General features: G+C 52.8%; 1 protein-coding gene across 1 annotated transcript in view; it reads left to right on the top strand.

Annotated features, from left to right (window-relative positions):
- Positions 1 to 26,817, top strand: part of GABBR2 (gamma-aminobutyric acid type B receptor subunit 2) — a 408,186-nt gene that overhangs the window by 364,209 nt on the left and 17,160 nt on the right. The window contains exon 14 of the mRNA XM_075558989.1: positions 26,355 to 26,465. Within this exon, the coding sequence (XP_075415104.1) occupies positions 26,355 to 26,465 (111 nt within the window). The remainder of the gene's footprint in view (positions 1 to 26,354; positions 26,466 to 26,817) is intronic.

Below are 26,817 nucleotides of genomic sequence, written 5' to 3'. Positions count from 1 at the left end.
TAGGATAGTCTAACATAGAGGTTCTCCCTGTACCCTCTGGGTACAAATTCTTGTCTCAGCTTTTCCAGCATTGCTCTCAGTGTCCCGTGGAGATCTCCACAGGGCATCTAGCCTTTCCCAGTGTCTGCTCTCTGGCTTTCATACCTAAAGCACACGCTATGCTGAATGGCCCCATTGACATAACAGCGATTAGGTTACACCCGCCGTTATCACCCAGGTCCATCAGGTCAGCTTCCACTCATGGTGACCCGATAGGACAGAGTAGGACTTTCCCCGCAGCTGTACATCTTCACGAGAACAAAAGACCTCGATATTTCTCCTTTGGGGCAGCTGGTGGGTTTGAACTGCTGACCTGTGATTAGCAGCCCACCGAGTACCCCACTATGCCACCAGGGCACCTATCCGTGTGTTAGCCTTTACCACACTCTGGGGGCGCAGTCCAGTCCACAATGGCCACTCCCTTCCCCATCTTTCCTATGCGCTTGCCTCGCCTCCCTACCCAACATGTTGTTTTCATGAGAAAAATTCCTCTTTGGCCTCCTCCAGGATCCTTGGTGCTCCCACTTCATCTACCCGTCCATCATTCCACAACCCTGATAATGTTCTGTCTGTGCGCCTGCCTCCCCGTAATCTGTGACCTCCTCAGAGGCCAGGGCCATCTGTGTGTCCCCAACGCCCACTAGCAGGGCCTGGCTCAGAGTGAGAGCTTGGTAAATATTTATTGGATCCGTTGTGCCCTCCACCTGGAACTCTCTCCTCCTGCCTCCATATGTCCAAATCCAGCCCATCTGTCTGGACCCATTAAGCCGGCTTCTCAAAGAAATGCCTCCGCCGCAATGGAATTTAATATTACACCCTCACCTTTTATCAAGGGCCCACTTCCGAAGCCAAAGCTGCCAGTTGAAGAATGATTCAGCATCTTCCATAAAGGAATGTTGTTGCGTCTGAGAGTCAGTGCTCCTGAGATAAAGCGCCACAGGATGGGTTCCTTGTGGAATTTAGTGCGGAAATGGGCAGTGCTCTCCGTGAACTTGTGTCACCTTCCTCCCTCCCTTCCTTCTTCCCTCCCTCCCTCCCTCCCTTTCTTCCTTCCATCAAGAAGGATAAGCCCCTCTCTTCTTTTCTTTTTGACCTTGGCTTCCAGGAAACTGGGGGCCAAGTTCAACACTCAGCCGTAATAGCCATCCTATCTCGAGCTCCTGGAGGATTCTCCGGCCTTCCAACCATTTGTCTTTATTTTTAACTGTCCTGTGTGTGTGTGCTGCCTCAGGCCCTTTGGGAGAGCCTAAGTTCCAGATGAAGTTATTAAAATGAGAACGCTAGGCAAGATTTAATTGGAATGATGTGCCAGGGAGGCATTTTAAGGGTGTCCACAGGCGTTTGCCTGCTGGCAGGGGTCCTGGTTCAGCCCGGCTGCTGTCAGCATTGTGGGCACAAGAACGTGCCTGCCACCGTGCATTTCTGGAGCATCGCAGGCAGATCCAGACACATCTTTGATGTAGGAGAGACTGCGGTGTATTCCATTGTCCTTGCTGATTTTCCTTCCGCCCTTTAGGAGTTTCAGGGTCTCTGGAGACTTCTCAGGAAGAATGCAGCCGCAGCCCCATGGGAGAGCCTTAAGGCTGGAGTGAGTCCTCCCATCTCTACCTGTCCAGGTGTTCTCCAGGGAGGGGCTGTTCACTGCGAGTGCGGTGAAGCAAACAACTGGAAAATTGCTCAAGAGAGAAGCCTCTTCTGACCACTGTGTTGTTCTTGTTAAAGCCATGATTCTCTTCTTTGAGCAAAGGCAGTCTTTACATCTGGCGGGTTTGTTTGTCTGTCTGTCTATTTGTTTGTTTTTGTCAACCATGTTGACAGACACATAGGCAGTGGCCGCTCACAAAGCTCTCCTATCTTGGTGGTGGAGTGATACCCTCCAACGTAGCCCTCTGTAAGTGTGTGTCACCAGACCATTCCTCCCTCGCTCATGAGTTCCTGTAGTGCACCAGGCACGGTCTCCTCATCAGCCCCCCGTAAGCAGTGCACCGTCCAAGATCAGACATGGCCTCGAGGCATTCAGTTTGGGTGCTGCTTGGCAAGCTCACCCAGCGCAAGGGCTGTGGAGACACACAGCCTCCTGATGACGCCCTCCCTCCATGATGTGTCTTTTTCTTGTCAGGTTCTAAGAGTTCATCATGAAAAGTTGGAATTCAAAAATCATGGATTTTTTTCCCTTAAATATTTTTACATCCCTTCATAGCCTCGCTAATAAGCCCTTATCAAATGCACCATCTGCAAATGCTTTCTCCCATTGCGTGGTGGGAAACCCACAACATTCACTGTCTTCTTAGTGCCTGTCGATGTACTTTTTGTTTTGTAAATGAAGTCCACTTGGTCTATCTTTTCTTTGATTGCCTGTGGTCTGGGTGTCATATCTAAGACACCCAGATTAGAAATGACTGAAATGTCATCGAGTAAAATTCCAATACTATGTTAGGAGGAAAGCAAAGAGGTTTCTCTGGGAATAGGTACAACCTGACCTAGCAAGACAGAGTCCACAAAGCCACGTTAAGTGTCCCAACACGTGGAGGACGAGGTGAACCTTTGGTTACCAATGTTAGGGAGCTTCAAAAGAGTTTGTGGATAAAATGGAATTGGAATAGAATGGCATTTTCCCCCATGAAATTTGGGGAGCCCCTTGTATTTGCAAGGCAATCGCAATTAAAATGGTGCAAGTTTAGCCAAACTTGCTGGGACTAACTAGAAGCAATGCTCTGACAAATCTCTATGTGTTTGTGGGCTCCTGCCAGGGCAGGCTGTGCCAGCACTCTGCCAAGACCATCCGAGTAATCATGTCTTCACAAACCATGTCTTTGCCTCCTCTCTTATTTGCTGAGGGAGGGTTAAAGTTTGACAAGGAGTTCACGGATCTCCAAATCACAGGCTGCCTTTGGGAAGACAGAAAAGAGGACAGGCTGAAGTTCAACCACACACGCAAAAGCCCCAATCCAGACGCATGTCAGCCATGTTCCAGTCATGCCTAGCACCTCAGTTCTAGAGCGCCCTCGTACAAACCAAAAACCACATGGACCTCTTCTTTTCTTCTTCTTCTAAGAGTTCTCCAGTGTTAGCTCTTATACCTGCGTCTCGGATGCTCTTTGAGTTGATTTTTTGCATATGGTGTGTGGTAGGGCTCCGACTTCGAGCTGATGGTTTCAGTACCACTGGTTGAGGATAATATTCTTGCTCCATTGAATGGGTTTGGGCACTACCATTGAAAATTAATTAACAATAAATGCCGGGCTTTCTGGATTCTCAATTTTATTCTATCAATCTATTAGATGGAATATAGAAAACAGTCTCGACCTGTCTTGATGGTCATTTCTTTGTGGTAAATTTTGAAGCTCGGAAGAATGCGTCCTCCGTCTTTGTTTTCCTTTCTGCAGATTATTGTGATTCCAGGTCTTGGTATTTCCATATGAATTTTAGGATCATTTTTTCAATATCTGGAAATTTTTAAATATTGAAATTTGTATAAGGGTTGCTTTGAACTTGTGAATCAATTGGGGAAATGTTGACATTTTAACAATACTAACTGTTGTAATCCATAAACACAGTATGTCTTTCCACTTACTTAATCTCTTTTTTATTATTATTAAATCATTTTATTGAGGGCTCTTACAACTCTTATCACAATCCATACATTCATCCATTGTGTCAACCACACAATGGTGTCAAGCACATTTGCACATAGGTTGCCATCATCATTTCAAAGCATTTTCTTTCTACTTGAGCCCTTGGTACCAGCTCCTTATATTTTTCCTCCCTCATGAACCCCTGATAATTTATAAATTATTATTTTCATATTTTACATCATCTGCTGTTGTCCTTCACCCACTTTTCTGTTGTTTGTCCCTAACTTCTTAATTTCATTCGTTTTTCTTTTGTAGTTTGCTGCCTATAAGCCGTGCACTTTCCTTGGTTTATATCTTCCAAGTATTTTTTTCTCTTTGATGCCATTGTGGAGAGGCTTATTTTCTTGATTTTATTTTTCAATTGTTTATTGCATGTGTGTGGAAATAAAACAGACTTTTGTGTGTTGATCTTGTATTCCTTAGGCTTGCTGAATTTTTTATCGCTAATAGCGGTTTTGTGGGTTGTTTAGCCTTTATATATATAAGATTATTACAGCTATAAATGAAGAGGGTTTTACTTCCTGTCTGATGTTAATGCCTTTGATTTCATTTATTGACTAATTTCCCTGAGTAGAACCTTTAGTATAATGCAAAATTAACAACAACCACAAATCATTGCCATTGAGTCAATTCCACTTCCTGACGACCTCGTGTTTTGTTTTGTTGTTTTAAATCATTTTACTGGGGCTCATACAACTCATCACAATCCTCACATCCATCCATTGTGTCAAACACATTTGTGCATTTGTTGCCATCATCATTCTCAAAACATTTGCTTTCTACTTGAGCCCTTGGTATCAGCTCATTTTTTCCCTTCCCTCCCTGTCCCCCTTCCTTCATGAACCCTTGATAATTTATAAATTATTATTATTTTGTCATGTCTTACACTGTCTGACGTCCAGTGGCCTAAAAATGGGCTTTGGGTCTCCATCCCGCACTCCCCCTCATTCACAATGATATGACTTTTTGTTCTTTGATGCCTGATACCTGATCCCTTCGACACCTCGTGGTCACACAGGCTGATGTGCTGCTTCACCTCGTGTTTCAGAGTAAACTGCTCCACAGAATTCTCTTGGCTGGAATCTGCATGTAAGCAGATCATCAGACCTGTTCTCGGAAGTGCAGCTGGTCGATTCCAGTTGCCAACCAACTGCAAGCCACTTGTGCTGCTGAGAGACCTTTGATATATAAATCTCCCTCTGAGTGCTGGTTTGGTTGTATCATATACATTTGAGAATATTGTGTTTCCATTTTCATTCATCTCAAGGTATTTCTAATTTCCCTTTGACTTCTTTTCTGACCCATTAATTAGTTAAGCTTTGTTTTACTTTTTTTTCATTTTCCATTTATTTGTGTATTGCCCACATTTACTTCTGCTAATTTCATTTTAATGGGGTCAGAATATTCTGTCTGTAATTTCAATCCTTTTAAACTTATTGAGACATGTTTTACCATCTAATATATTGTTTGTCCTGGAGAATGTTTCACGGGCACTTCAGAAAAGTTGTATTCTGCGTTGTTGGGATGAAGGAGGCTGGTGGTGCTGTGGACTAGACACTGGGCAGAAAACTACAAGATCAGCTGTTCAAGCCCCCCAACCTCTCTTCAGGGGAAAGATGGGGCTGTCTGTCCGCTTCCCTAAGGATTTGCCGTCCCAGAAACTCGGTAAGGTCGCTAGGACTCGGAATCAGCTGCAGGGTAGTGGGCTTTGACCTGCGGGAGTCTTTTGTAGATGTCGGGAGGATGTAGTTGATTTATAGACTGTTCGGCTCTTCCTATTCTTTGCTGATCTTTGTTCTACTTGTTCTGTTCATCATTGGAACTCGAGCAGCAGCGTCTCCAAATGTTATTGTTTGGCTTCTCTATTTCTCCCATCAGCTCTGTCAGCTTTGCATCGTCTGTTTTGGCGCTCTCTTGCTAGGTGCAGATGTTTAAAATTGTTCTTCGCTGCTTTTGTAAGTAGTTGTATTGGCATAGGCTTCACATGTCGTATAATTTAATTGTTCAGTCATATTGACAGGTGTGCAGTCATCACCACTGTCGATATCAAAACATTCTCTTCTCATGCTCATTGCTGTTAGTTCCCATTCCCCCCACCCCACCCCCGCAGGAAATTATTAATCCAGTGGCTGTCTCTATATATTTGCCTGTCCTGGATTTTATAGAAAATTGTATAACATAGTTGTCATCTTCTGGATGGGTTGGCCTTTGATTACTATAAAATAACCTTCTCGGTCAATACTAGTAATTTTCCCCCCTAAAGTCTACTTTGGTATTAATAAAGCACCTCTGACTCCTGTTTGGTTTTTGTCTGCATATCATCCTTTTCCAGTCTTTTACTTCCAACCTACTTACGTACTCGAGCCTAACGTGAGTCTCTTGTAAGCAACATATATTTTGTTCGTGTTTTTAAATCCATTCTGCCCATCTCTTCAATTATAATTGGACAATTTCATCTGTTTACACTTAATATAATTACAAATAGGAAGACTTATTCTGTTCCTTTGAGAGGTGTCTTTTTAAATCTCAATTATCTTCCTATCCCTTACTTAAAATGCTCCAATTGACAATAAAATCTGAACTTTGTACCTTGCTACATTGCACAGTGCAGCCTGGCTTTTCTCTCTCTCTGACATTATTTCTTTTCTTTTTAAAATCATTTTATTGGGACTGGTACAACTCTTATCACAATCCATACATCCATCCATTGTGTCAATCACATTTGTACATCTGTTGCCATCATCATTCTCAAAACATTTGCTTTCTACTTGAGTCCTTGGTATCAGCTCCTCATTTTTCCCCTCTCCCCCTGCTCTCCCTGCCCTCATAAACTCTTGATAATTTATAAATTATTATTTTGTCATATCTTACACTGTCCAATGTCTCCCTTCACCCACTTTTCTGTTGCCTGTACCCCAGGGAGGCAGTTATAGTAGATCCTTGTAATCGGTTTCCCCCTTCTACCCTACTTTCCCTCAACCCCCCTGGTATCACCACTCTCACCACTGGTCCTGAAGGGATCATCTGTCCTGGATTCCGTGTTTCCAGTTCCTATCTGTACCAGTGTACATCCTCTGGTCTAGCCAGATTTGTAAGGTGGAATTGAGATCATGATAGTGTGGGGGGGGGGCAGATCATTAAAAAAGTAAAGCTGCATGTTTCATCGTTGCTACACTGCGCCCTGACTGGCTCATCTCCTCCCCGCGACCCTTCTGTAAAGGGATGTCCAGTTGCCTACAGATGGGCTTTAGGTCCCTACTCCACACTCGCCCTCATTTACAATGATATGACTTTTTGTTCTTTGATGCCTGATACCTGATCCCATCAACACCTCATGATCACATAGGCTGGTGTGCTTCTTCGGTGTGGTCTTTGGTGCTTCTCAGTTAGATGGCCTCTTGTTTATCGTTAAGCCTTTAAGACCCCAGATGCTATATCTTTTGATAGTCGGGCACCATCAGCTTTCTTCTCCACATTTGCTTAAGCACCCGCTTTGCTCTGACATCGTTTCATCCCTCTCCCCTCTGGTCACCCTGCTCCAGTGACACAGACTTGGTCTCGGTGTGTTAACACTCCAACCTGGCACTGGCTCTCTCCCTCCGCCTGGAATGCTCTTCCCAGATCTTCTCAGGGATGTCTTTCTGGACATTGGATTCTTAATTTAAATGCCACTTCCCTGACCATCAATCCTTAAATGGCTCCCAACAGTTTGTTTCACATCACCCTCCTTCAGGATCAAACCGTTTATCCCTCATTTCTTCGGCTGTTATCTGCCTTCTTCCACTTGAATGTCAACCGCACGGCACAGGGCCTTTCCCATCTCACTCGTCACTCTATCGCTAGGGCCTTGTGTATGTGCTCAATGCATTCAGGTTAAATAGAGGGGTGAGTACACAAATGAACGAATAATTGGATGCATCTACCTGACCCGACGATTCTCAGTGTTGATAACTCTTGACAGCTTCTCACTGGCTGACCCACTGATTTATATTTGGGGGTGGATATGTTGCTTCCAAAAATAAAGATCATGTTTTTTTAAATGAAGAGGGAAATGTATAAGTGATTTTTAAAAGACATTAAATCAGTGATTCTCAATTCTGACTGTATATTAAAAAACACTGATTCTCAGCTATACCTCCAGAAGTTCTGATTTAATTGCAAAGAGACCTGGGTTTGGGTGTACCAGCATCATCATCTTCAAAGCATTTGCTTTCTACTTGGGCCCTTGATATCAGCTCCTCATTTTTCCCTCCCTACCCACCCTCCTTCCCTCATGAACCCTTGACAAATTATTATTTTAATATCTTGCATCATCCTGTGATAAGAGCTATAAGAGCCCCTAATAAAAGTATTTAATAAGAAAAGAAAGAAGCTATGATGGGTTCTGTTGTGCTTGGGGGTTGAAACCTCCTGGCCCAGACCCTCACCGACGTCTGACATGGGCTCAGGACTGTGCTTGGATGTGAGAGGTATAAATAGATGGAGAACACGGAATTTAAGCTGGAGGGAAAGAGAAGAAACACCTGCATCCAGGAAACCTGAAGCCCAAATGGTTCCCCGCTCACCCCCTCCCAGCCCCCAGCTGGAGAGCTCGCTGGTGGCAAAGGGATGCCAAGAAGAGGGAGGGGCTCCAGAGAAGGCAGCTCACTCCAGATCCATTTGTCCCCAGAAGTCCCCTCAGTCATCCGTGGAACAGCAGTTTGCACCAGGTGAAGAGAGAAGGGGGGCGGGGGGAAGAGTAGGGGATTTCTATTTCTGTTGTGATTTTCACTGGGGTGGAGAAGTGAGCAAGTTCTAGACCAGAATCTTAGGTGGGGGAAGAAGGAGGAAGAGGAGGAGGAGGAGGAGGAGGAGGAGGAGGAGGAGGAGGAGGAGGAGGAGGAAGAAGAAGAGCAACTGCTACAGGAACCAGCAGGAAAGCAAGGGGACAAGGGGGCAAGGGATCACAGGGTCCAGGCACCTCCGCACCATCAAAGGATCCGTCCTCCAGTTGTTGGGATGGTCATTGCAGGCTACCATTGTTTGGCTTGGAGAGTCTCCCACAGGTGATCGAACTTCAACTAGCATCCTCTCATTTCTAGCACAGGATGGGACCCTTTAAGGTCCTCATTGTTGCGTGATCCCAGTCAGGGGAGGCTCCGTGGGATCCTATCCTTGTGCCTGTCCTAGAGTCCCCCTTCACCCTCCCAAGAGCTCAGGGGACAGCAACCAGAGGAGCATGGCCATCTCTGGTCGTGCCAAACCCTCAGCGCCGCGCCTACCCACTGAACCAAGACCTCAACTCCAGGCCTGCCCCCTTGGAGCACACACAGCAGGAAAAGCCTCTAACACTGAAGCGGCAGCAGTACCCAGCATGTCTGTAGAATGGCACCGCGCCCCGAGCCCCTCAGTCCCCGTTTGCATTGCAGTGGTTAGATGCTGTGGAGTTGACCTTGCCTCCTAATGGCCCCATGTGACAGGGTAGGAGCGTCCGGAGTCTTGTCTAGGCTGTCATCTGTATGGGAGCAGATCGCCTGGTCTGCCTCTCAGGGAGTCACGGGGTCCCTGAGACCACCAAACATTCCGTCAGCAGCTGAATGCTAAGGTGTTGCTCCAGGGGGCTCCTCCCATCGTAGAGAAGAAGCCTAGGGCAGGCTAGGGGACCTGGCTGGCCTGAGATGACCTTGCTGCCTTTGCGTGGGGGCTGGGACCTGCCCCGGACCTGTGGCCTGCTCCATGTGGCTTCCACTGGGATTCGCGCTTCCCTGTATCCAGCAGACTCCCTGCTTCTTTTTCATCCGTTCTCGGATTTATTGTTGTTTTGCTCTACGGGCACATCTCCGGCACTGAAGCTTTTATACTCTTAGCACACACGTGTGCTTTCTGTCCTCTTACAAATGTTTGTGTATCTTTTATATCTATTGATGTCTCGTGAGAGTGAAGAACTTATGAGCAGATCTTTAAACCAAGCCATTTTAGATTTGAAGGCATCATCTCATGGCCCCTGCCTCAGCCTGAGGAACAGGTTTGCTCAGGACTCCATCAGGGAGTTCACCTGAACTCCATTACCTTGGTCACAGCCAGGTGAGTGTGTGTGTGTGCGCGCACACGCGCATGTGAGTTTCAAGTGAATTCCGACTCATGGTGGTAATCCTGGATGATGTGGGTCAGCCTTAAATCAAAAGACAAGTGTCCTCATGAGAGACAGAAGGAGAGAAGACACAGAGGAGGAGGCCACGTGAAGATGCAGGCAGCGTTTGGAGGGATGCGGCCACAAGCCAAAGAACACCCGGAGCCACCAGCCTCTGGACCAGGCAAGCAAGGGTCCGCCCAGCCAGAGCCTTTGGTGTGCACCAGCCCTGCCGACACCTTGAGTTGTTCGCAGCCACCAGCTTTGGGGTCGTGGGTCCCCACAGCCCTGGGAAATAGATGCTCGATTTTTAACAGTTTTATTAGCATCTAATTTGCATACCATACCAGGCAATCGTTCCATCGTTGAACTATTAGAGTTGTGCAATCACACACCCACAATCAACTCCAGAGCATCTGCTTCTTTTGTTTACTCCTTGTTATCAGCTCCTCGCTGACCCCCAACCTCCCTGCCGGGTCCCCCCAGCAAGAAACCATCAGCGCAGTCACTGTCTCATAGTTTTGCCCATCCTGAGTTTCATAACCAGAAAAACATAGCCCAAAAAACCCAGGCAAATAAAATGAAACCACTACCCTCTGCATGCTAGCAAGGTCTGTGGGGACGCAGAGGGGATTCAGCAGAGGCTTAATCCATGCATGGCTCCCGCAAATGGATTGGGGGCTCCTACTGCCATTCAGTCTTCTGCAAACTGGGTGTTCCCAATTTAAGCTCTGAGACTATTCCCTCCTACGAGTTTAGATTTTATTATTTATGATCCGTGGATCACACAGGCTGGTGGGCTTCTACCCTGTGGGCTTAATAGACATCTCACTTCTAGATCGCCATTTCTTCACCTGTAAACGGGTCTAGATTGAGGAGCCGTGGCTGTCGGGGGCTAACCCTGTGCCCAGTGCGCTGAGATGCACAATGAATGGTAGCAGTTATAAGGAGTGTGGTTAGCCACCTGGTCCCTGATGCCCCTCACCCTGAGCCTTCAGAGCCCACCAAAGCCAGACCCTTAGGTAGCCACTGTCCTGTGCCTCGCGATGGAGCCCGGCTCAGCGTGTTCCTGACTCAGAGCATCTTGCAAGAGTTGGTTCTGCCTCCCAGACCCCAGCTGCAGACCCTGCTTGTCCCAGCCATCCTGAACCGGAGCTGCCAGCATGAGCCGTGCACATCCTGGCACCCCATCTTAATATTTCCCTCAGGACGCCCTTTTCTTGCCTGCATCAGCCACAGAAGGCTCCGAGAGTTAAAGGGAGAGAGAGAACTCGGGCCGGCTGGTTTCTGCCAACGGATGTGAAGGATTTCTCTGTGTCCGCGCAGGCTCGCTCCTCCTTATCTGTGCCTTCCAGCAGACGGGAAGCTGGATGGCGAAGAGACTGCATGTTGGTACTACATGGCGGGCACCTGGAGACTCACGCGCACACTGAGGAAATGGAAGGCACTCAGGTCCTGGGGTCTTGCACTGTGGGCTCTGGAGGGGTGGTCCAAAGGTCAGGAGACTGGGACTTGGGCCCTGATCCTGCCCCCCTCCTAGTTAGATGACGTTGAGTAACTGACTTACCCTCTCTGAGACCAGGGCCCCTAGAAGTCCATCCTTCCCTGAGCAGACTCAGGTTCTCCGTGCACGCTTGCTGGGCACTTGCATTCAGAGCACCAGCACTCAGGCTAGCATGCAGAAGATGCCCAGCAACTGTCCCTCTGCTCCCAATCCCTCGCTCAGAAGTCCCTGACTTTGTGAGGACTCCCTGCCCACCTCCCAGGGAGGGCCTGAAGGGCCAACCAAAAGGTGTGGGGAGGAGTCCCGCCTGCAGATGCACTGCCGCCCAGTCTGTGACATAACCCTCGCGTGTAAGCACCCTGCCGCAGGGGTGTATGCCCATTGTGCAGGTGCAAGGATCCAGGTGGTGGGCTCTGGGTTCCTTTGGGAGCAAGTGGGGCCCAGAGGCCAGAAACCAGGCCTGCAGCTCCCCAAAGCTAGGTTCCTCCGCCCTCTGTACTCACTCTCAAATGAGATCATGGGGGGACAGGGTGCTGCTTCATACGCAGCCAGCTCTATCCCCGTGTGAGACCTGCCACTAGTACCACCTCCAACACACCACCTGCCTGTGAGCAGGCCCCTCACAGCCCACTGGTACTGGCCTCACTTCCCCTTGTCGGCACGCCCAGGCCTCTCTAAACTCAGCGATGTGAGAGAACCCAGGCAAACTCCCACTCCCACATCCCGTGGGCCTTCTCCCTCCCTGCACCCATGCCAGGAGGCTCTCTGAACAGCCTGTCCCTCCCAAGGAAGACACTCCCTTTAAGCTCAGCTGCACCGTGAGGCCCTGGAGAGACATGCCCATGCATTCACTCAAGGGCCAGACCAGCTTTTGCTGGGTACCCACTAGGTGCCAGGCTGGTGAGGCCACAGGGATGGGTCAGGTACGGCCCCTGCTCTCAGGACACTGCCGATTCAGAGGGGGAAGGAGTTCAATGACAACCTCTGCAGGGCCTGGATGCTGGCATTGCGCTCCCTGAGTTCTCTGGGGCTGCTCCTCCTCCCTGGGGGGTGTGGGGGATCAGGAAGGTTTCATAAAAGGTGAGAGGAGCATGGACTAGGCCTCCATTGAAGTCCCCCGTTTCATCGGCCAGGATGGGGCCATCTTGTCCTCGGATGGGTGCATTGTAAGATTATTGCAGATCTAAAACTCACTGTCGTTTAGTGCCCACTCTTAGCGACAAGGCAGAGCAGAACTGCCCCTGTGAGTTTCTGAGACTGTAGCTCTTTACAGGAGTAGAAAGCCCCATCGTTCTCCCTCAGAGTGACTTGATGGTTTCACACTGCCGACCTTGCTGTTTGTAGCTCAGTGCAAACCCACCACCCACCAGGGCTCCTTGCCGCAACTGTAGCTCAGTTAACATTTAATATCTTACCTTGTTTACCCCCTTGAGCCAAAACCAACCCTGAGGTCATCTTATAACAAAATAACAAATTATCTCAATTAATAATATCACCTATAAAGGCCTGTGCTCATATATATATACATATGTATGTGTGTGTGTGTATGCAATCAAGCAGTCAATAATTACGATTTTATTTTTTAAAGCATTTTATTGGGGGCTCTTATAACATTCCATACATCAATTGTATCAAGCGTGTTTGTGCATATGTTGCAATCATCGTTTCCAAAACATTTTCTACTTGAGCCCTTGGTATGAGCTCTTTTTTCCCGTCCCTCTCCATAATTACTTTAAAGCAGAGATGGGGACATGAGAGGACAGGGAAGCTAGATGAGTGGAAACAGAACCAGAAGAGAAACAATGAGGATGTGCTCGCCCTGTGAGGACCAGAGCCCGTGCCCCAGAACAGCCTGTGAAGACACAGCCGACCAGACCCCCCCAGCGGCTGCGAAAGCCTCCACTGCAAACACAAAGACGCCATAAAGAAGGTGGTGGGAGGAGGAGAATCCGAGCAGGCTGCTTGTGGGCAGTGAGTACGGGGCGGGGCGTTTGGACGTGCACCTGGTGGCTCGGGAAGCCACTAGAGGACGGCAGTCCGTGTAAAGACAGGAAGCGCTCTTAGGAAGTGTGCTCGGCTATCAGACAACGCCGTGGAATTACAGCGACTTTTCTTAGGTGTGAGAATGCGGTGGTCAGACAATGACCTTGTTCTTAGGAGATGTACCTGCTCAAGTGTCAGGGGGTCAACTGTGTGTGTGTGTGTGTGTATGTGTGTGTGTGTGTGTGAATACGGAAGTCAGACAATGGCCTTGTTCTTAGGAGATGCACCTGCTCAAGTGTCAGGAGGTTGTGTGTGTGTGTGTGTGTGTGTGTGTGAATGTGGTGGTCAGACAATGGCCTTGTTCTTAGGAGATGCACCTGCTCAAGTGTCAGGAGGTTGTGTGTGTGTGTGTGTGTGTGTGTGTGTGTGTGTGTGTGAATGTGGTGGTCAGACAATGGCCTTGTTCTTAGGAGATGCACCTGCTCAAGTGTCAGGAGGTTGTGCGTGTGTGTGTGTGTATGTGTGTGTGTGAATACGGTAGTCAGACAATGGCCTTGTTCTTAGGAGATGCACCTGCTCAAGTGTCAGGAGTGTGTGTGTGTGTGTGTGTGTGTGTGTGTGTGTGTGTGTGTGTGTAGAGAAAGAACCACCAGCAGATGTGCGCTCGTTGTCCTCGTCAGCTTTTCTGTGGTTTGAACATCTGTGCAGAGAAATTGAGAGAAAGAAAAGGTGGAGACCTCCACGTGCAGTGGAGGGAGGGCCGGGGGCACAGGGTCCGTCAGGGGCGGAGAGGGCGTCAGTGCCAAGGGCCTGGAGCTGAGGGCTGGGGACCTCCAGGCAGAAGCCTGACCAGCGGGACGTGGGGCACAGGGGGCACCATATAAGCCCTGCAGCTTCTAGCTCCGGGGCCCAGGAGAAGCCCAGCAACCACGGCAGGAAAGAAGAGCCTCCCAGGGGAGCCATGGCTGCTCCGTCCACCCCAGTGCTTCTCCTGTGCCTTTATAGAATTCCCGGACTCGAAAGGACCTCAGACATCACCTCCACATCCCCAGTGAGCAGACTCACCCGCAGTCCCAGAGGCACAAAGGAAACGCTAGGGAGTACACCATCCCTGGGAGAGCCCATTCCACCTTCCCGGTCTTCCTCCGGACACCCGGATGCCCCATCCCAGGGGAAGCGGCGCAGGTCAGGGGGAGAGAGAAAGCAGTTTGGTCTGATTTTTTTAGCAACAACTTGGAACCATGCTCCTGGTGGGTATGTCACCGGGAAGCAGCTGACACTGAGCAGGCCCTCCCAAGGGCTCGGCGCCGGTGAGGCAGGGAGCCCGTGCAGCCTTCCCCATTAGGCTCTGTGTTTGGGTCCATGTTACAGTGTGGAACAGCGGCGAGGTTACGTGGCTGCCACAAGGTCACACCGTTGGTAAGTGGCAGAGCTGGGCTGGAGCTCAGACAACGTGCCCCAGGGCTGGCATCTTTAACCGCCTTGCCACCAGGTGTGACCCTATGGTGGATACTTGAATGCCCCTCCCGGCATCTCCGTGGCTGGTGGGGTGACGTGTTTGCTTCGTCAGGGAGAGAGGGGGCTGGCGCAGACTCTGACCTCGGCCCCAGTGGGATTTGTACAGTGAGTTTAGGCCGATCTGCCACTCTTGGGGGTCCGTGATAAATACTTTAAGAAGAAAGAAATGCAAAACTTCATCTCCCCTTCCCTGCTATGCTGCTCATTCGTTTTTAATAACCCTCCCTTATCAGCCTGCTGGCAGCCTTGGCGTTGCCTGTGCATGTTAATTACTTTATTAATTACGCGGCTATCTGTGCTCTGCCCAGCAGATCTGGGTGCTTGTTTTGCTTCCACATGTGCCCATTTTTCCCTGTTGGTCGGCATCCTCAGGCCCATCCCCATTTCTAAAAGGGATCTTTTGAGCCTCGGTGAGCCCATGGCTTCCAATTAGTCGTGCAATCACCCTCCCCATTTTCCTCGCAGCCACGTCACTAACAGAGTGTCTTTAGCATGGTCCCCGGCTGGAAGCTGCATTGTCCAGTGTCTGACATGCCTGCCCAGCCCTCCTGGTCTCCCCAGGACACAGCCATAGGATAAAGGGTGAGAGCCTTGGAGGGGGGCCGGAGGGGCGAGAACTCGGGGTGCGTGGAGAGAGGGCTGTGTGAGAAGAGCCCAAGTTCACACCTTCAGCCAAAACCCAGCCTCCTCCCCAAGAATGTGGCAAAAAAGACGGAGCCTGGCAAAAACCAAACCGCCAGAACACAACCCACTGCCGTCCAGTGGAGTCCGTATCCTCACAGCGAGAGGGGTGGAGGGACGTCGTGGCCGCCAAGCCCGGCAAGTCCTGGAAGCATTCTCGCCTGCTGCTTAGACAGCCACAATGTGCTTCCACGCTGCCATGGGCTTGGAGAAAGTCCTGCAGGTTGTTTTTTGGTTTTTTGGGGGGAGGGGGTTGTTATCGTTTTTTATTCATTTTTAATAAGCCAATTGAATGCAGTGTTTCCCAAACTCCTTTGAGCGGGGAGCACCTTCCTGCTGTAACTGCAACAGGTTTAGAGCAACGCACTGAGGAAACCCCTCTGGGAGCACCAGCACCTTTGCAGGCCTGGTTCGGAGAGGGTGGGCCTGGCCCTGTTCTGGGAAGTACCTCTAGTCGCCCTGGGATAGAAACCGGGGCCAGAGGGAGAGGCTGAAGAGGCCTCTGCACAGCTTGAGTAAGGCGGAGTAAGGATCCCAACCCAGGCAGGCCCCCCGACTCCATGTTTTCCTTCCGTTCCGTCTCAGGCTGTGTTGTTGTCTTAACATTGGAAAATCAGTGTTGCTGTAATAAATCCTAGCACAAGGATCTCACTCGGGCATGAAATCTGAATGAGAAAGCGATCTGTGTTTGCAGCCTCCCGTCTACAAAAGGAGCATTTAGCCCAATGGGGTGTTGGGACACAATGGCCATCTGTTTCCGCAAAACACCATCGTCACAGGCGTTCAGATCAGACCCAGATTCAGCTCCCAGGTCCGCGCCGTCATCAGGGCTGCATCGTGACCCCGGGTCTCATGGAGGAGACGGGAGGCCCCACAGCTAGAGCAGGCAGCACATGCAGAGTCCTGGGGCACACGGCACCCACCCGGCACAGAGTGACGCAAAGCAAACGTGTGTCCACCAGGATAACCGCATATGCAAGCCAACTGCCCCGGGTCCATTCTGACGCACAGCCACCCCCCGCGACAGGCCAGGGCTGCCCCTGTGGGCTGCGGGGCTGTGAGTCTTTACAGGAACCGGTCCAGCCCCTTGGCTAGGAGCGGGCTGCGGTAAGAAGACTGCAGAAACTAAAATCTCCTCCGCGGGAGCCCTGGTGGCGTGGTGGGTCACACAATGGGCCGCTAGCGGCAAGGTCGGCTGTTCGAAACCACCAGCTCCTCTATGGGAGGACGTGAGGTTCTCTAGTTCCCTAAAGATTCGCACTCTTAGGAATGACCCTGTGCTAGTGCTCCATGACTCAGCATGGGGTCAGGTCGATGGCAGTGAGTTTGGGAGAAGTCTCGGCAGCTGGATGCAGCCGAGGTCCACGCCCCTTCTCACGCACACTCACAGCCCATTGGCCAGGGTTCGCCATGTGACCAACATCTCACTGTCAAGGGATGGGAAGCGGGTCAGCAGATGGAATTCTGGGAGAGCCCCAACCTCTGCCCCTCCTTGCACCCTCTTCGGTCAGTCCACTCAAGCCCCCTCAGCCTCTGTTTCCCCCCTGTCGCTTAGGGAACATCAGGGACCATGGGATACAACTCAGTGCTCAGACTAAGGCATAAGGTCCCTTCTATTGTTGCTGTTGTTGTGTTGAAAGAGCCTGCCCCTCACTCTCGAGGAGAATCCCGCTCGGATGGTGTACATCGGATTCTTTCAGTGTGCTACCAGATTTGATTTGCCAGTGTTCGCTCTTGCTGTTGGTGACTTTGTAAGTCATTTGTTTTCTTTTCGTTGAGAATATGAAAAACAAAGCACACACAATGCCCCACTGTCCAGGTGCGGGGCCGTGATTCCCACAAGCACAGCACATTCCTGAGCCGCTCTTCCCGATCTTTCCTCCCACATTAACATGCACCCACTGCCCTCTAAGTTTTCTACCTAATCTTCTCAGTGGCTGTTGTCCATTTGATCCCAAGTACCAGTCCCTGGAGAAGGACATCATGCTTGGGAAAGGGGCAGTGAGAGCGAGAAAGGCCCTCAAGGAGATGGACCGACACGGTGGCTGCAGCAGTGGGATCCGGCACAGGACCAGGCAGTGTTTCTTCGTTCCCTTGGGCAGAGGGGCCACTGTGGGTTGGAACTGACTATGGCGCCTAGCAACCGTATAAATAGTTCTTTAAAAGAGGATAAAGCGCAGGACAAACATTCTTTACTGCTTAAATTAACTCTTGTTTGATTTTTTAAAGACTTCAGCTTAGGTATTTTGGGCTTCAGTTTTAAAAAAGGCCTTCGAGCAATAGTTTCAGGGGCTCATCCAGGCTCAATGACTCCATAAAGTCTGGATTCCATACAGACTTGAAATTCATCTCCCTGCCCCCCCCCACCCCCATTTGATCAGGATTCTTTGCTCAAATAGAACATCCGCATTTGCTTAAATCCGACTCATAGAGGCATGGACTGGATGGAAGTGGTGAGTGTCTCGTCCCCAGAGGTGTGCAGAGAAAAGACTGGACCAGCCTCGGCAGAGATGGTGCACTAAGGAAGGGCAGTAAGAGAGGACCCGGGGTCTGTTCAAGCCCAAACGCGGCATGATCCTATGAACTACGGGGGAGGAAACGCACCCTTAGGAGGAGGTATTGCTTCTTCCGTCTCGTTGCCAGGGGTGTGTGAGCTAGGTTGAGCTGCACAGCTTTACAGTGATAGTGAAGTTGAAACCCGTGCACGCAGCCGGTCGCTTCATCGTCGAAAAACACAGGCAGGCCAGGAAAGACACTGCCCTCCCCCAAGTGCGCCCGCTGCAGAGTGAAGGGGGCCGCTGCCACCCAGGGATTCCAGGGTATGAGGGCGGCGACAGGGGCCGGGGCGGCAGCAGCGTGCCATTTCTGAGCCGTCTGTGCCACGCCGCACCTTTGTGGCTCCCAGTGCACTTGTCTTCCTGCATGATGGCAGCAGGAGGGTAGGGGGTGTTGTTCCCTCGCGCACCACCGTGGGGCATGTGCGCGTACAGCTTTGTGGGCCTGTGTCTCAACGTGCATGCCACCGGGGGAGGGGGGCGGCCGTGCCCACACTGCTCAGGAGAACCTGAAGCCCCAAAGAAGCCTGAGATGGCCATACCTGATGCCACGTGCCACTCTGCGTGGGCAAACTGCAGACCAGGAGAGGGGACAGGAGGCTTGTCCCTTCTCCTAGGTGAGCTGGGACTCCTGGAATGATCTGGTCCGTGCACTTCTCCAAAGGTCCGGGTTCCCCAGCTCAGGTGCCAGCTCCTCTGGGTGACCTGGGCAAGGTGTAGCCTATTCCCGGGCTCTGTTCTCCTCTGTAAAATGGGAGGTGGGGTGGATGGTCGTATACTCCTGGGGCTGAGGGGCAGATGGAGACGAGGGGCCCGGTGGAGCAGCCCGAGACAGACGCCCAGGGATCCCTCGCTTACTGCACTTCGCCCTGCTGTGCCTCGCTGGTGTTGAGGTGTCTTACAAAGGGAAGGTTTGTGGCAGCCACCGCCAGGACAGACAGGACACCCATCCCCATCAGAATGGCTCCGACCAGAAGTGGCCTCAGAGGGAGGGTGGGTGACCTGGAGCAATACCAACAGCCACACAACCCCAAGAGCTACCTGGCCAGGTGTCCCAGCTGCAGGCCAGTCTCCGAGGTGGAGAGTGTGACACGGGGAACCTTGCAGAAGCTCTGGGAGACTGCAGCACAACATGATGGGAACCGAGGCCCAGAGAGAGGCCGGCCAGCCCACGTGGGGCTGGTGAAGTGGCGCCCAAGTCCACAGGGGCCACGCTGCTCCCATGCCCATGGAGCCAGAGGACCGGGTGTGGAGATGAAGTGGCCTGTAAACAAGTCTGAGTGGACAGTGAGTTTGGTTGGGTTGTGGGTTTGTTAAGGGTTGGTACGTGCTGCCCCTTCAGTTCCAGCTCCCAGCCACCCGTGTGACAGGGCCAGCCTGTCCTCCCAGGGTCCTCTAGGCTGTAACTTGGACAGGAGCATGTTGCCAAAGCACCAGCCGAGCAGTTTGCCATCGAGCCACCAGGGCTCCTTATGGTTAAGCAAAAAAAAAAAAGTTCACTGCCACTGAGTCAATTTCAACTCATAGCGACCCCATCGGGCGGGGTAGAACTGCCCTCCCCGTGGGTTTCTGAGACTGGGCTCTCTACAGGAGGAGAAAGCCTCATCTATATCCACAGAGCACAGCTGGTGGTTTTGAACCACTGGCCTCCTGGATAGTAGCCGCGTGCATCACCATGGCCAGAGCCTAGACTGGCTATGAATTGTGGGAACCGTCGGCACTGTGGGCCGGTGTCCACTGAGCGGACTCTGACTCCTGGCGAGCTCGCCTGTGTTCGCGTAGACCTGGACTCCATGAGGGTTCCAATGACCGGGTGGATGGGGTGGGGGTTTCTGAAGGGTTTGCAGGGCTGTCTCCTGAGGCCCCTCTGTGCAGACTGTGTGAAGCACCTCGGTGGGCCATGCTCAGCCCCAGGGCTGCCAGGTCCCACCCTCAGGGGTCGAGAGGGAGGTGAGAGCCCCCATCCCAGTCCCCAGGAGCTCGTCGCCCTGGTCACAGGGCTCATCTTCCATTTGGAGAAGTGCCAGTGTGGGCACTCGTCTCTCCAGACTCGCTTCCCGCCCAGCCACAGCCTCTGCTGCTGTGTTCTAGTCAAAGTCAGGGGGCCTGGCAGGAACCCAGTGGGGGCTCCAGGGCTGACCCCCCCCCCCGGCTCCTGCTGCCCCTCCCCTGCTTCAGTGCTGCTCCTCCCACTCTGCCTCCATGCCTTTAACCTGCTGTTCCCCTGCCAAGGCATGCCCTTCCCCTGATCACCCTCCAGTCCAGAAACTTCTCTCCCCAGCAACAGAACCAACTCCCTTCCAGCAACTTCCTCTGGCCCCCATCAGGGGCACCCTGCCCACCTTACCTGGGCTGTGCCTCCCCACCACATGCTCCTGGAGGGCAGGGCCACACCTCACAGGCTTCCCAACCCCCCCCCCCAAGTAGGACCCCGTGAAGGGGTGGCCAGCAGGGGCAGGTAGCTCAGCCCTTCGCTGCAGTCCCAGCATTGGCCAAGTTCAAAGCCTCAGAGGGTGGGAGGGCAGTGCCCAGTACTGTGTTTGGTACGTTCCAGGCCACCAGCCTGCAGCATAACTCAGGCACAGGGCACAGGGTGGGCAGGTACCTGGCTCTGGGCCGCCCACTGCTCTTCAACCCTCTGGGATGGTCGCTGTCCTTTGGGAACTCAGTTTCCTGTACAGAGGAATCTGGTTGGTGGTCATCCCTCCTCGTTGGTGGCGGAGCTGGAGGGACCTTGTGATGCTCTGGTGCTTGGAGGCACTGAGTCCCGGGGCCGGGTCTGCACCACACAGGCAGCCCTCACAGCAAAAACCTGTGCCCACAGGAGCTCAAAGAAAAGCATTCAAAGGGCCTCGGTGAGGCCCCACCCACTGTGCTCCTGGGCCTCCCGGGTCTGCGATTCTGGAAGAAATCACCCAGACCTGCGATCAGACACTATAAATGGGCACAGTCCCTGGAAATGACAGCTTCTAGCTCTGCTGCCTCTGAGATGCGGCTGCTGCTGTCCAGATAGGCAGGCGGCCTGGGCTCTGGAAGGTTCCTGCAGGCTCCAGCACTCTGAGATAATGCCACGACGTGGTCACACGCTCGGAGGGGCACTCGTCCCGAGGCCTGCTAGACACCCTGCACTGGCCACCTCCTCGGCTCCCTTTACCTGCCCGAGAGATGGTCGGGCGGGGACCCTGGCTCAGGAAAGCCAAGGTGTGTTCCAAAGCCACACAGCCAGGAAGCGATGGGCTTGGGATGGGACGGAGCTGGACTCCTTCTGGGGCCCCACCCCAGCCCTGCCAGAGGGGCAGTGTCCGTGCACCTGTACTCCCAGCAAAGGAGACTCGGGGTAAGACTCTCTGAGACAGGCCAGAAAGTCAGGCGCAGCCTCCCCTTCCCTCCCTCCACCCCCTTCCTTACTGCCCCCTCCTCTCCCTCACCCCTCTCTCCCATCCTCTCCCCTCCCCACTCCCCTGCTGCCTGATTGCTTCTCCCTCTTCTCCTCTCCCCTCCCTGGTCTTCTCTCCTGCCTCTGACTTCCTCTCATCCCACTTTACTTTTTCCCATACACAAACGCTCAAACACACATACACACACATGCACACACATGCACACACACATGCACACATATATACCCACTCAAACACATATCCACACATAAACATACAAACATGCACGCACACACTCAAACACATACACACAGGCACACACTGGTAGGCAGTAGAAGTACCTACTAATGGTACTGTGCATTTCAGAAACCGACTTTGAAACCCCTCCCAGGGTGGACGGTCTGAGAAGCAGCTCTGGGAGCCGGTCAGAAGGTGGAAGGCCATTGACCTTGGCACACATTGTCTGACTGACCCTGGGGACCGGGCCACCCTCAGAGGCGGCAGGACCAAGGGTACCAGGGACCAGAGGCAGGGGCCCTGTGTCTGAGGTGCCTCCAGTGCCATCCTCAGGCACACCCCCACTGGCCAGCCCCAGGGAGGATAGGACACTAGGAGAACGCACAGCAAAGCCGTCAACTCGGTCACTTGTCCTGTGGCCAGAGGCGTGTCCTGCTGGAGCCTAGACAAAGGGAATGTTTGCCTCCTATTGAGAATCCTTGTAGCTCTTGCTGCCCAAAGGCTGGTGGTGAATGGGCTGCCACCCCTCCCCAGACCTACTTACCAGAAGCCCTGGGGCAGAGTCCCAGTAGAGGCGCGGACCATCCAGTGAGAGGCAGCGCTGGCCCCTCCTTGTTAGCGCTGGGCTTCGGAAGCACACCCACGTCTGTTTCAGGGTCTCCCCAAGGATCTTCTTGTGGGTTTCCGAGTGGGGGTGGGGGAGTGTCTTTCTCATCCTTGGGGTCTCTGGCTAAATGCCACCCCGCCAGCAAGTCTTCCCAGACCACCTGTAGAGCCCCTGGGAGTGACCCTGAAGGCACTGAGTCAGACTCCTTTCCAACGGTCAGCACGGCTCTGAGTCATAGCTGCTCCGGTGGCTGCTGGTCACTCCCCCGCCCCCCCACCCCGGCCACCCCTGGTGGGAGCCATTCTGATCTGAACAGAAGGACAAGAGTCCTGGTGATGGCAAAACCTTGGTTCCCAAAGCAGTGCCCGGCACACACTGGTGCCTCTTAGTTATTGATGAGCTGAATGGATGCTTGCTTCATTCAGGAAGAGAGAGCGCTCCCTGACAGTCCTATAGACCAGTCACTCGGAGCAAGAGGCCCAGACAGGACAGAGGTGGGGAGTGGCCCTTGGTTCCACAAGGGGGGGGGCGGTAGGCCTGAATCACAGCCAGGTCCTGGCCCCGAGGGTGGCATCTACAGGCGTCTTCACCCTGTACTGGCTGGCCCACACTGGGAGCAGGCCACGTGCAGTGACCACTTACAATCTGAGCCCTCCAGGCTCCACGAATGGAGGACCCCCCCGAAGGTGACCCATATAGGCCACTGGACCCCTTCCATGGATGCAGAGGATGGTCCTGGTGCCTTTGCCACTTCCAATCCCACAGAGCCACAGAAGCTCGGTCCCCATTGAGACGTAGCCAGGCTGGACGCTCTGTGTGTTTCTCTGGTTCCCTCTAGAGGTTCTTTGGTGCGTGGCATGATGTCGAAGGAGAGCTGGTCCCTTGGCCCCACCCCTGTTGCCTTGAGTTTATTGGTGGGGACTCCAATCCCAGGCTGGATCTGGACAGTCAGACAAGTATGGCTGCAAGGTGGGCCTTGGGATTCAGTACAGGAGTCACTTGGCTGTCCTCCCCTCTCAGTCACACACTCCTCTCTCAGATTCATGAGCACGGCACCTCTCCAGCCAGCCCCAGCCAGTCTGATCTGTGCCTGGTGTGTGCACAGAGAAGGGTGTTGCCAGCGACCAGATGCTGTGTTCTAGTCCAAGTCAGGGACCAGGTTCTGGGGCAGATAACAGGGGTGCAGAAGCAGCTCTGGACCCCCGGTCTTCCTGGTGTCTATCTCCCTGTTCACTGCGTGCCGCAGCAAAGGCTGTGGAGGCTGAACATCACGTGTACACATTAGGGTCTCATGATTCCAAGAGGTCGGAGCAGATGGGAATGAGGGCACGGGGGATGAGGAGACCCCTGGCAAGGCTAAAGGACCCCGTGCGGTGGCAGAAGCTGGGCAGCTCTGGAGAACGCCTGGAGGGATGTTGCTGCTGTGACTGGGCACAAGTTTTCGGCTCACAGGGCACCTGTGTGAGCCCAGGGCAGCTCCCGGGGGTTCTTAGCCATGGTTTCTATGGAATCGGATCTCCAGACCTCTCTCCCACAGACCCACCGGGAAGGTTCAAACTGCCAACTTGGGGGTTTGCAGCAGAGCGCCTAACCATTGCACCACCAGGCTCTCCGAAGGGCCTACATCTCCACCGTGGAAGGCAGGTGTGATAGGTAGGTATATTGTGCCAACCTGGCCAATAGGAACATGGGATTAATCAGGTCGTAGTTTGATTGGAGGGCAAAGAGATAAGTGGCTCTGCAAGGCCCACCCCCCGGTGTGTAAAAGAACCTTCAAACCACCTGGCCAGGGATGGATGGCAAGAGAGAGCTCCCGGTGCTGGAGGTACACAAGTCAGACAGCCATTGTCAGACTCCTACAAATAGGGTTTTCATAACACGGAACAATGGCGTATGACAGAGCCCCTGAGTCCGCTCTCTGCCGAGAATCTAGGGTCCCATCATAGATGACTGCCTTTCACTGCAGACAGCAGAGACAATCGCCGTTAATGAGTCTGCTGGTCGCCGAGATGGTACTGGGCCTGCACCACTGCCTTCCGACGGCGACTTGCTTAACAGACTTACAGAAACCCAGCTTCTCCCAGTCACTCACTGCTGACCTCGGGCCAAGGCCTTTCTATTAGTCATTGCCCTTAGTACAATCCAGCCTAAGTCCTGGGGGCCGTGTGTCTGTGGAGGGGAATGTTCTCCATCTGGCCTCTCACCCTCAGTTTCTGGAGCTCTCCTTCCTGAGGGGGATTCTCACTAGGACAGCCACTCCCACAGAGGCAGAGGGGTACTCCGCCCTGAGCAGCCCCGTCCTCACGTCAACCCCGTGGCTGGGAGCCAACGAGCAGGAGAGCCGTGCATCAAGAGATGCACGTGCGGATCATGTGGTTACAAAATGCCCTGGGCCGGCCAGTCCCACAACCCTAGTCCTTCCTGCTCTATGTGGGGAGCGCCCTTTGTCCCCCAACTCACAGGAGCCCAGGCCATTGCCTGACACAAAGGCCGAGTCATAGAGAGCAGGCCCAAAAGGAATGTTTACTCCCAGCCTGCCTGAGCCTTCCACTCAAGACCTTTTTTCCTAGTGACAGACTCTGGCCCGCCTCAGACCTCCAGGTCTGACTTTACCCTGGGCCTCAGCAGCACAACCACCTGAGAATGTAGCATCCTGAGCGCAGGCTTTCCAAGAGACGCTTCCTCTGCGGGCAATCGATTGGCAGGGCATCTCCAACTTTCCTTAGTCGACGTGTTGTGGGTAGTACGCGGACGACCAACAGGAGGATTTCTGGAACTCTTGGGGGTGGGGGGTCTACTTTGAGATCAAGAAAATGGATGAATAGTTTGATGTGTTTGGGAACCAGGAGGATGGACAACAGAAAAGTGGTCAGTGTAAGATATGAAAATAATCACTTATAAATTATCAAGGGTTCTTGGGGTGGGGCGGGGAGGGTAGCCGATACCAAAGGCTCAAGTCAGAAGAAAATGTTTTGAGAATGATGATGACACAGGTACAAATGTGCTTGACACAATGGATGGATGGATGGGTTGTGATAAGAGCTGTAAGAGCCTCCAATAGAAAGATTGAAAAAAAAGAGTTACCATCTCGGAAACCCACGGGGGCAGTTCTACCCTGTCCTGTAGGGTCAGTGTGAGGCAGTATCCTTGCGACGGAGAGGTGGATTTGGTTTCAAGAGTTATGGCAAGTGAGGGCCTTCGGTGGCCCTGGGTGGGTACTTGGTCCGATGGGCGAGTTTGCTGTAAAGGACAGGATTGGACCCGTTGGTGGAGTCTGAATGTGGGGAGGATGGTAGGTACTAGCGCCGAATCGTGTTACTGTCAAGGTTTTGTCCAGGGGCTGCTGCGATTCCGTAAGAGAACTGACTTGATTCCAGGACACGCAGGCTGCGGGATGCATGTGGGAGGGTCAGGAGGTCCGTGACTGACTCAGAAAGGACACGTGTGTCACACAGGCGGGGGGCGGGGTGTCCTTCCCTGGTGTCTCTTCTCTGGTGGCCGCTCGCCGGATAGTCCTCTCCCAGAGCATGCCTAGTCAGGGCACTCCCGTCCCCCCTTTGCCCGAAGACACCTGGCAGACCTCTGACCAGCCTAGGCTGGGCTCCCTGTACACTCCGCTCTGGCCTAGAATGGTCCATGTGCCACGTACGTAAGATGGCTGCCTCAGCAGCCCCCTCTGTGGGTGCAGGGGGCGAGAGGGGCCCCCTTAGAGGGGCTGCGCCGGCCTCCTGTGAGTTGGTGCATTCTGTATCCAGGGTGTCTTGACTTACCAGCGTTTCATTCTTACGCTCACTCAATACAGGCGTCTGCTCTGGCTCTGGGCTTGAGCTGGGCAGCGGGGCCCCAGAGGTGACCCAGAGCCTGCCCTGAGGAGCTCTGGCTCTAGGTGGAGGGACAACAATGACCTAGAAAACTAGAACGCGGGGCTGAGAGGGAATCAGCAAGCAGAAGACGGTCAACGCTGCAGAGGCCCGAGCCCCACGCCCAGGGCCTGGGGTGGCGGGGTTGACTAAGGCTCCTGGGAGAGGGAACTGCCCTCCCTTTGAGAGGGACCTGCAGCAGAAAGGCGCCCGGTGTGGTGGCTAAGGGTTCTTTTTCTCTGTGCACAGCCGGACCCAGCAGGCCGGGACATCTCCATCCGCCCTCTCCTGGAACACTGTGAGAACACCCACATGACCATCTGGCTTGGCATCGTCTATGCCTACAAGGGGCTGCTCATGGTAGGTGCATGTGAGAGGCAGTGAGGGACGGGGCTCTCTGCCCACGAGGCCGGCGTCAGTATTCCAGTAAACAGAGCTCCCGTGCCAGGCCCGGTGCCCGGGCTCTCTCAATCCCACAGCGCCAGGCAACAGACACCGTCAGTCCCCTCTTCACCGAGGAGCCCACTGAGGCAGAGTCTAGCTGCCCTCCAGAGAGTAACCCCCAACCTGTGAGTGCCCCTCAGCTGCCGCCACACCGCTCCCAGGGGCAGTGGAGTCGCCCGTGTTTTACAAAGAAGGAAAGTGAGCTTCCAACAAGGTAGACGGTTTGCCAAAGGCTTCTGGTAACGTCCGGTCACCTCGCCCAGCACTC

The sequence above is a fragment of the Tenrec ecaudatus genome, chromosome 10 (genome assembly GCF_050624435.1).
Source record: "Tenrec ecaudatus isolate mTenEca1 chromosome 10, mTenEca1.hap1, whole genome shotgun sequence".
Classification (NCBI taxonomy): Eukaryota; Metazoa; Chordata; class Mammalia; order Afrosoricida; family Tenrecidae; genus Tenrec; species Tenrec ecaudatus.
This window is presented reverse-complemented; position numbering and strand designations above follow the sequence as displayed.